The sequence below is a fragment of the Pristis pectinata genome, chromosome 13, assembly GCF_009764475.1.
Source record: "Pristis pectinata isolate sPriPec2 chromosome 13, sPriPec2.1.pri, whole genome shotgun sequence".
Classification (NCBI taxonomy): Eukaryota; Metazoa; Chordata; class Chondrichthyes; order Rhinopristiformes; family Pristidae; genus Pristis; species Pristis pectinata.
Window position 1 is genome coordinate 1,900,750 of NC_067417.1, and position 13,685 is coordinate 1,914,434.

At 43.6% G+C, this 13,685-nt stretch overlaps 1 protein-coding gene across 1 annotated transcript in view; it reads left to right on the forward strand.

Annotated features, from left to right (window-relative positions):
* The first annotated feature begins 386 nt into the window (after nt 1-386).
* The window catches only part of LOC127577291 (BTB/POZ domain-containing protein kctd15), a 47,259-nt gene continuing 33,960 nt past the window's right edge, over nt 387-13,685 (forward strand). Inside the window, exons 1-2 of the mRNA XM_052028369.1 lie at nt 387-608; nt 790-922. Of these exons, the coding sequence (XP_051884329.1) occupies nt 914-922 (9 nt within the window). The 5' untranslated portion in view covers nt 387-608; nt 790-913. The remainder of the gene's footprint in view (nt 609-789; nt 923-13,685) is intronic.

The window sequence follows — 13,685 nt, forward strand, 5'->3', positions numbered from 1 at the left end:
CGGAGCTCCCTGAGAAATGTTAGTGCCAGACACGGAGCTATAATTGAAATGGCGCTTTACGCCAGAGGCAAGTTGCGAGGGCGCTTTTTACAATGGAAGAATGCATGGGGATTCACGTCATTGGGATTTAATGGCCGGCAGGAAATTTGGCATTGGAGACATTAGGAAAATGCAGAAACATACACTTACATACACACATGCATCTATTTAAAAATGCAGATAGAATCCTACCCGGCACCTTTTCATCAACAAGTCCCCCAATATTTCTGTTAATCAGGCTGGGTAAAGATCGCAGCAAACGTGTTCTGTGTTACTTATTTTCCTCAGAACTGAAAATTTATGCCTGGTTGAAAATGCCTGGGGGAAGATTACATCAGAAGGAATGACAATGATTAAAATCAGCTCTATTTTTTGGGGACGGGGAGTGGGAGGGGGTTGCCAAATGTATTAAGAGATGTGACAGAACATCTGATTAAAACCGTTATCCCGGGTGGAGGAGGGCATAGAACCGGGGACTGAGAAATTGAACCGTTAGCAACAGAAAGGAGCAAAAAAAAAGAATAATCCCATCACCGAAGGCTCTGAAGAGACTGTTTCGCATCAGTTCGGTAGGAGAGAAAAATATTTCGAAATGAGCCAGAGAGCGATTTAATCGGAGCCCAGTCCCTACCCGGGGGCTGTGTAACAGCCCAGGGGCATAATTCTGTTTTTTTCCTCCATCGCCTCCCTGTGTTATTTAGAGACTGATTATTGGTTTTCTGTCTCTCTCTCTCTCTTATTCTGCAACAGATCCCAATCTGCTTTTAACACAGAAACAAGCCAGCCAGAGAGAGAGAGAGAGAGAGAAGGGAGGCGAGAGAGAAATTCCCCCGAATTTTCATCGTATGGTGTTCGGGGAGAAGGGAAGAGGTTGATGTTCACGGTAAGATTCGCCGGCGTGTACCCCAGTTTCAGAGCAGTCACCGTGTCTTTTGTTAATTCATTGCCAGTTAAAATGCAACTTGCTACGTCTCTGCTGTTGATACTTTGCTAGTGTTGCTGCGTTACCCCGGTCTCCTTTTTTTTGTCCCGGTACCGAGCCCCGGTCCCCGCTTTCGCTTCGGTCCTGAGCCCCTGGTTCGCGCTCACGGTGCCCGCGCCTTCTGTCTCCCGGAGCCTGCCTCCCCTTGCCCACACCCTCTCCCGGAGCCGAGCTCCTTCTCCCGGTGTCCGACTCTCGTTTCCCGGTGATCAGCCTCCACCCCCTCGGTATCCGGCTCCTTCTCTGAGCCCCGAGTCCCGTTCTCTCTCCCGGTTATCCGTGACCCCTTCCTCTGTTCCTGGGTCGATTTTTGATACCAGAGGTCCCTGTAGCTCCGACGCCGAGGTCACCGCTCAGGAGCCCATGGAGGGGAGCACAGCATCTCTTCCTGGAAACTCCCAGTACTTTAAGCACAGTCTCCTCCTGTCTGCTTAATGCAAAGCTTCATTTATTAATGTTGTTGCTGGGTTTTGTGAAGGCATTGGGTGAGCTTTGTTGTGAGCTTTTAATGGCAACGTTCAGGGGTAAAACACAAGTTTAGCGTGGGATTGAAGGAATGTCGATTTGTTTAAAGTTTGAATGAATGAACGGGAATCCGGAGAAGTTAAAGCTAAGTTCCCGGAGCTTCTACAGCTGCCACTGGCAGGCTGGAACAACTAGGGAAATGAAAGCCGCAGACGGCCTGTGAACTGAGTGCAGTTTCCCGCAGGTTATCAGAGTCGCTCCGCTCCGCTGCTGTCCGCGTCTCCTTGCTGGAAGCAGTGTGCAGAGCGGGAGCCCACCAACTCCAGCGCATCTCAACAGATCTAAACCACCATGAAAGGAATTCGTTTTATCTGCTGATCAGATTTTCCGTTGAATTGTTTGTTCATCAGATTATCACTAAAAGTAGATTTGTGTGTTAATGAGGCCGCAGAATGGAGCAAACATGACCTGGTTTTGTTCCTGTAAGGGTGAAATTGAAAAATAAAAACTAGGACTTTTGTTTAAGGTATAGAACCTTGGTTACCCACACTGAGTGTTGTAACATTTCTGGCATTCTTTTTAGAAAAGAGGATGCAGGGTTATGGAAAAGGTGCAAGATTATTTGCTGGAATGGTTCCAGAACAAGAGGTTATATCTGTTGGAAAAGATTGAATAAGCCAATGTTCCTTTGTCTGAAATGCATCTTGAATCTATATGATAAATCAGAAATAGAGATATTTTCACGTGCAGGAGACCAAAACTAGAGATCACAAATATAAGACAATCCTCATAAATCCAATGGGGAATTCAAACAAAAGTTCTTCTCTGAGTGAGGAGCAGGAATGTAAAACTTGCCCCTACAGTGAGCGGTTGAGGTAAAGAGCAAAGATGTGATGCAATTAAGGGAAAGCTGGATGAACACAAGGGAGAAAGAAATAGAAAGATGTGTCTGAGGGTTTTTTATCTTTGAGGGTTAGATAAAGCAAAATGTCAGGAGCCTCAGGTAGAACACAACAGAGACATGCACCCGATTGGGCTGAATGGCCTGTTTCACAGCTGCAGGTTATATAATTGTCCATTAGGTTATCGTCATGTTATGAACTACATATGTAGTCCATAGTTCAGTCAATGAACAGGCCTCAAAGAGCCTGTTTCCATGCCGTATCACTATGACTCTTGTAGGTTCTCACCTCTAAGATGAAAGGCTATGTGTCTGAGCCCCACATTGGATTACAAAGCTAATGATACAGAGCTGAGGGAGTGCTGCACCCTTGAAGGTACCTTTTAGATGTGTTATCAGACTAAGACCCCTTCTGTTCTCTCAGGTGGGTGTAGAAGATATTTCAAAGATGAGCAAGAGAGTTATCCTGATGTCCTAGGACCACCTTTTTGCTGGGGGTGGTGGTAGGGGCAGATACAATAGGGTCATTTAAGAGATGATTAGATAGGCATATGCATGAAAGAAAAGTAGAGGGTTAGGGAGGTGAAGTAGAGAGGGGGATAGATTGAATGTGGATAAGGTTTATGTAGGTCTGTACAACATCGTGGGCTGAAGGGCCCGTACTGTGCTGTACTGTTCTATGTTCTTAGGCAGTCCATTAGTTTCAAGGATTTTGTTCAATGATGAGGTGGATGCAGGATCCACTGATTATCCCACAAATGGAGCAGGAGATATTTGTTGAAATGGGTGGGTTGATGGTCTGGGAGGTAGTTCGCTTCCTCTACTATTTTCATAGTGCTTCTGCATGCTTCTGATAAAGATGCTCAAGATTCTCAATCTCATCCTGACTGCTTTGTCCCCTTATTGAGCGATCATTGGCCAGGGATTCCTACTACTCGGTGGGGATGTTACACCTCTTCTGGGAGGCTCTGAGAACATCTGAATCATTTCCTCTGTTCAGCTGGTAATCTCACAGTGACAGAGCTCAGAGTAGAGAGGCTGAAGTTGGGCATGTGAACAACATGCCCTGCCCAAATTGGTATTGGTATTGGTTTATTATTGTCACTTGTACCGAGGTACAGTGAAAAGCTTGTTTTACAAACCGATCGTACAGGTCTATTCATTACACAGTACAGTTACTTTGAGTTAGTACAAAGTGCATTGATGTAGTACAGGTAAAAGCAGTAACAGTACAGAGTAAAGTGTCACAACTACAGAGAAAGTGCAGTGCAATAAGGTGCAAGGTCACAACAAGTGATGTGAGGTCATAGTCCATCTCATTGTATAAGGGAACAGTTCAATAGTCTTATCACAGTGGGGTAGAAGCTGTCCTTGATCCTGGTGGTACCTGCCCTCAGGCTCCTGTATCTTCTACCCGATGGAAGAGGAGAGAAGAGAGAATGTCCCGGGTGTGTGGGGTCTTTGATTATTCAGGTTGCTACACCAAGACAATGAGAGGTAAAGACAGAGTCCAAGGAGGGGAGGCTGGTGTCCGTGATGCGCTGGACTGTGTCCACAACTCTCTGCAGCTTCTTGCAGTCCTGGGCAGAGCTAACTGAATGAAATAGTGTTAGTGCTGAGTATGTTAGCTCGGAGGAGATGTTGGCATTGTTTTACCTAACCTGCCAGTGGATTTGGAAGACTTTTCAGATACAATCTTGGTGGTATCTTACCCATATTTTGACCTGCTGCAGGTGATCTATGCCTTGGAAGTGTACAAGAGAGTGCAAATCACTGCTGTCAGTGGACTGAGAGCTTTATGCTGGGTTTGAAGTCCTGATCTTTGAACTTTTTTGCCCAGATAGCCCAAGGCTAGCACACTAAAGGTTATGGTGAATTTCATCAGTGCTTGCCTTCACTGAGAAGTGGCTCCAGAGATGTGGAAAGTGAGCCAGGTTTTCAAGGGTCTAATCATTGACCTCTGCTGTCAGGGATGCTTTGCTTTACAGTGGGGGCACATTATTTTGCAGATGTTCAGGATAAGGCCCATTGCCTTGTCCACCTCAGGAATAAGTGAACAGCAACTTGGAGGTTGGCTACCAAATGTGCACAGACAGTATTTATTAATCAGTCATTATCACGATAAAGAATCTGAAAAGTATTGTATTCCCATTTGTAAGAGCTTGCTGTCTGTAAATTGGCTGCTGCATTGCCTAGCAGTGCCTACACTTCAAAAGTAATGGTTTGATTTGCAAGTTGTGGGCTCTAATCAAAGTTGTTATATCAATGCAAGTCTTTATTTATAGTATTGGAAGGATGTCACTAAGCTAGAGAGGGTGCAGAAAAGGTTCACAAGGATGTTGCTGACACTAGAGCGCTTGAGTTATAAGGAGAAACTGGATAGCCTGGGACTATTTTCCCTGGAGTGAAGGAGCCTGAGGAGTGACCTTATAGAGGTATATAAAATCATAAAGGGCATAGGTAAGGTGGATGGACACAGTCTTTTTCCCAGGGTAGGGGAGTCTAAAACCAGAAGGCACAGGTTTAAGGTGTAAGGGGAAAGATTTAAAGGGGACCTGAGAGGCAAGTTTTTCACAGAGGCAGCTTTCTCGAGTTGCCAGAGGAAGTTGGAGAGGTGGGTACACTTGCAACTTTTAAAAGACATTTGGACAGGTTCATAGATTGGAAAGGTTTAGAGGCACATGGGCCAAATGCAGGCAAATGATACTAGCTCAGGAACGCACCTTGGTCAGCATGGACATGTTGGGCCAAAGGGCCTTTTTCTGTGCTTTATTACTCTATGACTATTATTTGTTATACTAGCCACCAAATCATGATGCCTGAATTACCAGATAATCTGCTTCACATTATCAGTTACCAGTTATGATTATTTATAAAAGTTGTTTATCAGATGATTTGTCGTGATTACCTTTCAGATTACTTGTTTCACTACTTATCTTACTGTACATGTTTGTACACCTGCCTACCTAGCTACTGACTTACTATTTTCAGTTTAATTATTTAGCTTTCTGTGTGACTATCCATCCCCCTATCTGCACCCCACTTTCCCCATCCATCTATTGTCTGTCTATGTTGCCTATTAATCTATTCAGTTTTGTAAGCTAGAACTGGAGCTTATAGTGGAGGGCGCCTCCCATTCAAAGTGTCACCAGGTGGTCATTATAAAGCAGCAAATCATTAGCTTATTTCTTCCTGTGCCTCTTGTAGCCAAAAATTGAGGCCTTAAGATAAGAACCATAGAACCATAGAAAACTACAGCACAGAAAACAGGCCATTTGGCCCTTCTAGTCTGTGCCAAAACATCACTGTACATCAAAATACACATTGAAATGAGCCTTTTTGCATTACTGAGAATGTGCTGGGGGCAGCCCGCAGGTGTCACTGCTCTTCCAGCACCAACATAACATGCCCACAACTCCTAACCTGTACATCTGCAATGTGGGAGGAAACTGGAAGAAACTCACGCAGACACGGGGAGAACATACAAACTCCATACAGACAGCGGCGGGAATTGTACTCAGGTTGCTGGTACTGTAATAGTGTTACGCTAACCGCTGCACTACCGTGCTGCCCTCAGTTATACTCAGTCAGCTATTGGGCAGACCACATTGTTTGCATCCTTAACACTAGATTCCTGAAACATCTTCTGTTCAGAGCTCTGTTTTTGGAAAAGATTGCCAATTAGACAGAGGAAAAAATTCAAGGATGTGCTCAAATCCATCTTGAAAAAAAATACCACATCTACACTGATTCCTGGGAATCTCTGGCCCATGATTGCTGAAGATGGAGAAGGAGATTTGGGAATGTTATTGAGGACCTCAAGTCCATGCATCAGAAGCCTCCAGAAGCCTCCAGAAGCCCAGCGTCAACAGAGGAAGGAATGCATCGCTCCACCTACCCTGTCAGGCATCACCTGCTCCATCTATAGAAGATGCTGTATTATTATCTGACTCTATGTCTCTAAGAGTCTGTGTTTCCCACATTGGTCTCATTGGTCACCTCAGAACCCACTGAAGTTGAATCACTTCTCTGCTAGCTCCCTGTATTACTGTCTATGTATCTAAAAATGTTATTCAGTTCCCTCACAATGTCAATCAGTAACCTTTCCTTCCCCAGTGCACTGTGGTCAGTGTCTGCTTTGCTGATGTGTAGATGTCCTTTTACTTGGTTTAAAGATAATTCCTAGTTCATTTTCTGTACAGTAAAGATCCATTGATAAGGGTGCCATAGTACCATTTTACCACCCTATTATTCTCTGAGGCTTTCTGAACTCTTGACTCTGTCTTCAGGTAACATCTGCCCACATGCTCTTTGAGGCAGTAACCTAGCCAATTTAACTCCTTCTTAGCCTAATACTATTGAGGCCAGTAACAGCAGGTAAAGCATTAATCCAGTTCAAATTAATAGCATTGACTAGGACCCGGGTCTGTGCATCTCAGTGCCACTGAATAGGCTTATTTAACATTTTGAAAGGTTTGATGGGGTAGCTGTAGAGCAGATGTTTCTTTGTGTGTTGTCCAGAACCAGGAGCAAAGATTATAAGATAATTATTAATAAATTAAGGAATTTAGAAGAAATCTCTTTCCCCAGACAGCAATGAGAATGTGGAATTCCCAAAGGGAGTGGTCAAAGGCAAATCACAATTAAAGGAATCTGGATAAACACCTGAGGGAGAAAGGAATAGAAAATCATGCTGAACGGAAGAGATGAAGCACGAGCTTCATGCTGAACGGAAGAGATGAAGCACGAGCTTCATGCTGAACGGAAGAGATGAAGCACGAGCTTCATGCTGAACGGAAGAGATGAAGCACGAGCTTCATGCTGAACGGAAGAGATGAAGCACGAGCTTCATGCTGAACGGAAGAGATGAAGCACGAGCTTCATGCTGAACAGAAGAGATGAAGCACGAGCTTCATGCTGAACGGAAGAGATGAAGCACGAGCCTTATGTAGAGCTCAAACTCCAACAGGAATCTTTTAGGCCAAAGGGCCTTTTCCTCTATTGTGGATTCTACACAATTAGGAGAAAAGGTCGTTGGGTGTGGTGTGAATGTTGGTGTGAAGCAATGAAAGGTATTCTGTATTTGGAAAGAAAATATTAAAAAAGTATTAAACCAGCCTGCTAGTCATACAGGCACCTAGTGGGCTGTGCCTTCTTTGAATGTTGCATCACTTGTTGTGTACTCTTTTGCTATGAGTCAGGATCTGCTTTTAGAGTCATAGTGTCATGCAGCCCAGAAACAGGCCCTTCAGCCCACCAAGAATGTGCTGACCAACAATTACCCATTTATACTAATCCTACTTCAATCCCACTTCTCATTCTCTCAACATTCTCATCAACTCATCCCAGATTCTACCACTCACCCACATACCAGGGATAATTTATAGCAGCCAATTAACCTACCAACCCACATGTTTTTGGAATGAGAGAGGAAACCAGAGCACCCAGGGGAAACCCACATGGTCATGGAATATTGTGCAAACTCCCCACAGACAGCACCTGAGGTCAGGATTGAACCTGGGTCGCTGGAGCTGGGAAGCAGTGTTCAGTTCTGGTTGCCTCATTATAGGAAGGATGTGGAAGCTTTAGAGAGGGTGCAGAGGAGATTTACCAGGATGCTGCCTGGATTGGAGAGCATGTCTTATGAGGATAGGTTGAGTGAGCTAGGGCTTTTCCCTTTGGAAAGAAGGAGGATGAGAGGTGACTTGACAGAGGTGTACAAGATGATAAGAGGCATAGATCGAGTGGACAGTCAGAGACTTTTTCCCAGGGCAAAAATGGCTCACATGTGGGGGCACAATTTTAAGGTGATTGGAGGAAGGTATAGTGGGGATGTCAGGCAAGTTTTTTACACAGAGAGTGGTGGGTGCGTAGAACGAACTGCCGGCAGAGGTTTAAGAGACTCTTAGATAGACACATGAATGATAGAGAAATGGGTGGTTATGTGGGAGGGAAGGGTTAGATAGATCTTAGAGCAGGATAAAATGTCAGCACAAGATTGTGGGCCGAAGGGCCTGTGCTGTGCTGTAATGTTCGATGATCTAACAACTGCACCACTGTACCACCCTTTATTTTGTTGGACATTATCTGCAAATGTACAGGATGTGGTTGAAGGGGAAGAATTGAGCATTTTTTTACTTTAAACTGAAAGAGTGAAACTTGCATTTATGCAGGGAATTTCATGACCATAGGACAGAACAATCATTTACAGCCAAAATAATGCCTTTGAAGTTAGTCATTGATGTAATGGAGGAAATGTGGGAATAATCTGTGCACTTCAAGTTCCTACAATATGATAATCACCAAATGATTTGTTGAATGAGGGATCAGCATTGACTAGGATGCCTTACACAATATTCATCTATTTTGAAGGATAGGTTTGCCCCACTGCTACTTCCGCAGAGCCTCATGCAGCAGTATGAACCCATTTATTCATTAGGTTCAGTGTTTCCCAATCTCTGTCCTAGGGTCTCCAGAATCCATAAAGCCTGTCTGATAGAGAGAGGTAGCATCAGTAGAACTGTTCTCCACCCGAGGAACAGGGCATATGAGGCTATGGCTCTAATCTGGGTAAATGGGATTAGCATAGATAAGTACAATGGTTGGCATGGACGTGATGGGTTGAAAGGCCTGTTTCTATGCTATATGATTTTAAGATTTATTAGTCACATGTACATTGAAACACACAGTGAAGTGCATCTTTTGCGTAGAATGTTCTGGGGGCAGTTGTAAGTGTCTCCACACTTCTGGCGCCAACATAGCATGCCCACAACTTCCTAACACATACGTCTTTTTTGGAATGTGAGAGGAAACTAGAGCACCCGGAGGAAAACCACGCAGACACAGGGAGAACGTACAGACTCCTTACTGACAGTGGCCGGAATTGAACCTGTGTTGCTGGCACTGTAATAACGGTACGCTAACCGCTACACTACCATGCCTGCTGCCTATGACTCTGTAGCCTGTGGAGCTCTGCTCCTCTGAGAATCCATATACTGTAAAACCATGTGTCCATATAAAACCACCTCATTTATCTATATAACTGCACTGACAATAGTGTCACTGTCTAAGGAACTGGATCCCAGTCAGAATCAGTGCCTGAGGAACTTGTACATTAATGAAAATCTGTGCCTTCAGGAACTGTATCCCAATAACAGTTAGCAACCTGAGGAGTTGGATCTCAGTAAGAGCTCCCTCAGTGAAACAAAGACAAAAGATGCAGTATGGTGAAAGTCAGTATGCTCAGGAATTCCCCATCGGAACCAAGAGAAAAAGCACCCTCAGGGACTATCCCAACAAGAGTCATCACCCTCAGAACTGTACCAAGTAGAGAGACAGCACCTTCTCGATCTCTGCCCTTATGAGTGTTGAAGGAATTGTACCCAAGGGAGAATCAACATCTTCAGGAGCTGCATCTTGGAATGTTAATGCCTATAGTACTGTTGTGTGATAAGATGCAGTTCTGTTGGGACAATGGGTATAGTGCGTTTCAGGTCCTTCACTCCCCTCCTGGTGACTTGTTTGTTTCTGATCTGAGTAGGGTTGAATTTTGGTTTGTATTGTGTTTCTCTCTAGTGTGTTGAGACAAGAGACAGCCACACCAAAGAAATGTCACTTCCTTTTGAAGGCCATTCACTGATACAGGAAATTAGTCAGTAGTCTCTCAATTACAACGAGCTGCATCACTGCAAAAATGCAGCACTCCTACCTCAAGGCTTGGAGCCCCAGGCAGAAACTACCACAGCAACTTGTTCATTGAATTATGTTCAGAACAATAAGCAGAGGGATCTGCTTTCCCTCGGCTCAGCAGCAGTATCCCAGCAAGACTGTACTTGGCAGTAGGGAAATACTAGTGGATAGCGTAACACTATTACAGCGCTAGCGACCCGGGTTCAATTCCCACCGCTGTCTGCAAGGAGTTTGTACGTTCTCCCTGTGTCTGCATGGGTTTCCTCCAGGTGCTCCGGTTTCCTCCCACATTCCAAAGGCGTACGAGTTAGGAAGTTGTGGACATGCTATGTTGGCGCCAGAAGTGTGGCGACACTTGCGGGCTGCCCCCAGAACACTCTACGCAAGAAGATGCATTTCACTGTGTGTTTTGATGTACATGTAACTAATAAAGATATCTTATACTATCTAAATCTGAGGAAACACTCCACCACACCCACCATTATCACCACCTGCAACCCTACTATAGTGTGCTGCCACTGTGAAATTCCATGATTTTAATCCAGTGATGAGGAAAGAGGGGTTGAGATATTTTCAAACTGAAAGGTGTGTGAATTGGAAGTAACTCTAGTCTCATGCTTTTGCAGGTTCCCCCCAGATTGTTGAGGTCTTAGAAGTTGAATATATTGTTGAAGAAGCTGTGGTGCATATTGTGGATGATACACACTGCAGCTATGCTGTGCTGGCGATAGAGGAAATTATTATTTAGGGTGGTAATTGAGAAGTGAATCAAGTGGTCTACTCTTTGATGGCATTGATAGCTCACTGATTTTAAAGATACACCTATTCAGACAAGCAGAAAGCCTAATGCTGATCACTTAGGACCAATTTTAAAAAGAACTTGAATTGGTAAATTGATATTAATATATTTGTGCATTGTACATAGGTCATTCCGAAATAAATTTAGTGCCAGTCTCCATTCATTAGAATCTTTGCATTATTTGTTTAACCCTCACCATGTCCTTTTTAAACTTTTTAAGATTCCAATAAGGTGTTCTTTTCTCTTGTTGCGGTGTTTTACAATGAAACAGCTGGATTCCAATGAACAGTTGTGGCTGTCAGCCTCATTGTGCTTCCTGAACATTCAGGTGGACACTTGTGTCTCAGAGGCTACTTCAGCAGCTGACGATTGCAGCTGTTAGTGAAAGTGAAACAGTTCTGTATCTGCCAAGTCAGGTTGCTCCAAACAAAATCAGAATTACCTTTCCAGTTTTCCAAGGTACAATACATTGTTATTCCTATCATATTATACTCTGGAAACACTGGCAGATTTTGGCTATCATCCTTTTCCTCTTACTGTGAGCTCAACTGATGATTAGAATTTTTCATTTTGGTCGAACACATTTCTGGAGGCTTCATTACCTGATCTCTCACCACGCAGCTCAGTCACCTACATATCTATCCTTGCAAAGCCCTACCATCCCGTGTCATTTGAACTGAACAGACTCTTAGAAACATAGAAATTTGCAGCATAGAAGAAGACTGTTTGGTTCATCATGTCCATGCCAGCCAAAGTGGACATTACGTTTATTCATGGCTCTTCAAGTGGTCATCCAGGTACTTCATTTATGTGTTTCTAGCCTGTGAGTTCCAGATCCTCTCACTTGCTGATTGGAAAACAATTTCCTCAATGTTGCTTTAATCCTTCTACCAATTAATTTAAATCTATATTCTCCAGTTATGCTGAGGAAAATTGGTCCTTCCTAATCACTGTGTCAGACCTCTCATAATTTTACACACCTCAACTAAATCTTCCCTTAGACCCCTTTGTTTCAAGCCTAGACACTCTCTCCTGATAGTTGGCAACAAGAATTCTCCTTCACAGCCGGGCTAATTCTATCATGTTCTTAGCATGGTCCAGTTGCATACTATCTTCTAACTAATCTAACTGGTGTACACTATCGTTCTTGAATGATTTCCTTGCATTGGTTTACTGTGCCTTGGTTAGTAAGGCCAAATACCCCATACACCTTCTTAACCACCTTCTCAATTTGCCCAGCTACCTTCAGGGATTTGTAGAGATACACTCTGAGATCACTCTATTTATCTTCACTTCTCAGCATCCTACCATTTATCTCGATCTGTCTTCCTTTATTGCCTTCCCAAAATACATGTTCATACTTCTCTGGATTGAATTTCTTTTATGTCCATTTAACCACTCAATTCATATTTTTCTACAGCTGAGAATGCTCTTCCTCGTGATCAAACACACTGCCAATTTTGATATCTTTAGCAAGTTCTTTATCAAAGTCCTTGCAGTTAATTCCGTCATTTGTCTGTACGTCTAAGAATACAAATGCTTTTCACTGAGCCCTGCGTACAACCTCTAGCCGCTAAAACTCACATTAACCCTAACCCTTTGTTTTCTTCCACTGAGCCACTTTTCCCTGGCTCCATTGGTTTTTACTTTCTCAATCAACCTGTGCTCAAAGGCTTTACTGTAATCCATGCATATCATATCAAAGGCTCTACTTCCATTGACATGTCTGTTACCACCTCAAAAAACAATCAATTTTTAGATAGACGTGACCTTCCCTGAACAAGTCCATGGTGACTTTCCTTTAGACCACCTCTGATGTTGTGCTGACTGGAATGCAATTACTCAAAGTATTCCTCTTGCATTTATTGGACAGCACCACATCGGCATCCTTTTGGTCTCCCGGTACCTTGATTCCCCCCTCTTTGCCTTTCTATTTTTTCTTTAATTTCACCTTGCATCTCCTACACTCCTTCAGCTTTCTGGGGTGTTCAACTCTCAAGATCTTTCATTAGAATTATAGAAAGACAGAATTGTTACACACTTGAGTCCATTGGGCCCATCAAGACGGTACTGGCTTCCTCTTATTCTTATCAGTCTCATTCTCCCCCTTCTTCCCTGCAGCCTTGCACATCATTTTCTCCCAGATCCCCTGACCAGCAGTAAATTCCATAACTTAAAACACTGCATGAAAGTTTCTCCTCACATCATCTTTACATCTTCTGCCCAGAAAATGTAAATCGCTGTCTCCTGATTCTCAAGTCAGCTGCAGATGGGAACAGCTTCCCTCTTTTTACCCCCTGAAAACTCTTCATGATATTATACACTGTTAAATCTCCTCTCAACCTTCTATCGTCCTATTTATGAATCTCAAGATCCCATACATGTCACTACACTTGCAATTTTTAAACATTTATGTATGTTCAGGGCGAGCTAGCCAATTGGATACAAAATAGGCTTGGTGGAGGAAGTCAGAGCAGCGGTGCTCTGCAGGCATCGGTACTGGGCCCACTGTTATGCATAATCCATATTAACAATTTGGATGAGAATGTAGCTGCACAAATAGTAAGTTTGTGGATGACGGCAATATTGGTGGCACCGTGGACAGTGAAGAAATTTATCCAAGTTTACAACAGGATCTAGATCAACTGGAAACGTGGGCCAAAAATGGACAGGTGCAAGTTGTTGGATTCTGGGAAGTTAAAGCAGGACAGCTCTTACACCATGAATGGCAGGGCTCTGGACCGTATTGTAGAACAGAGAGACCTAGGCGTATAAGTACATAGTTCCCTGAAAGTAGCAACGCAGGTAGA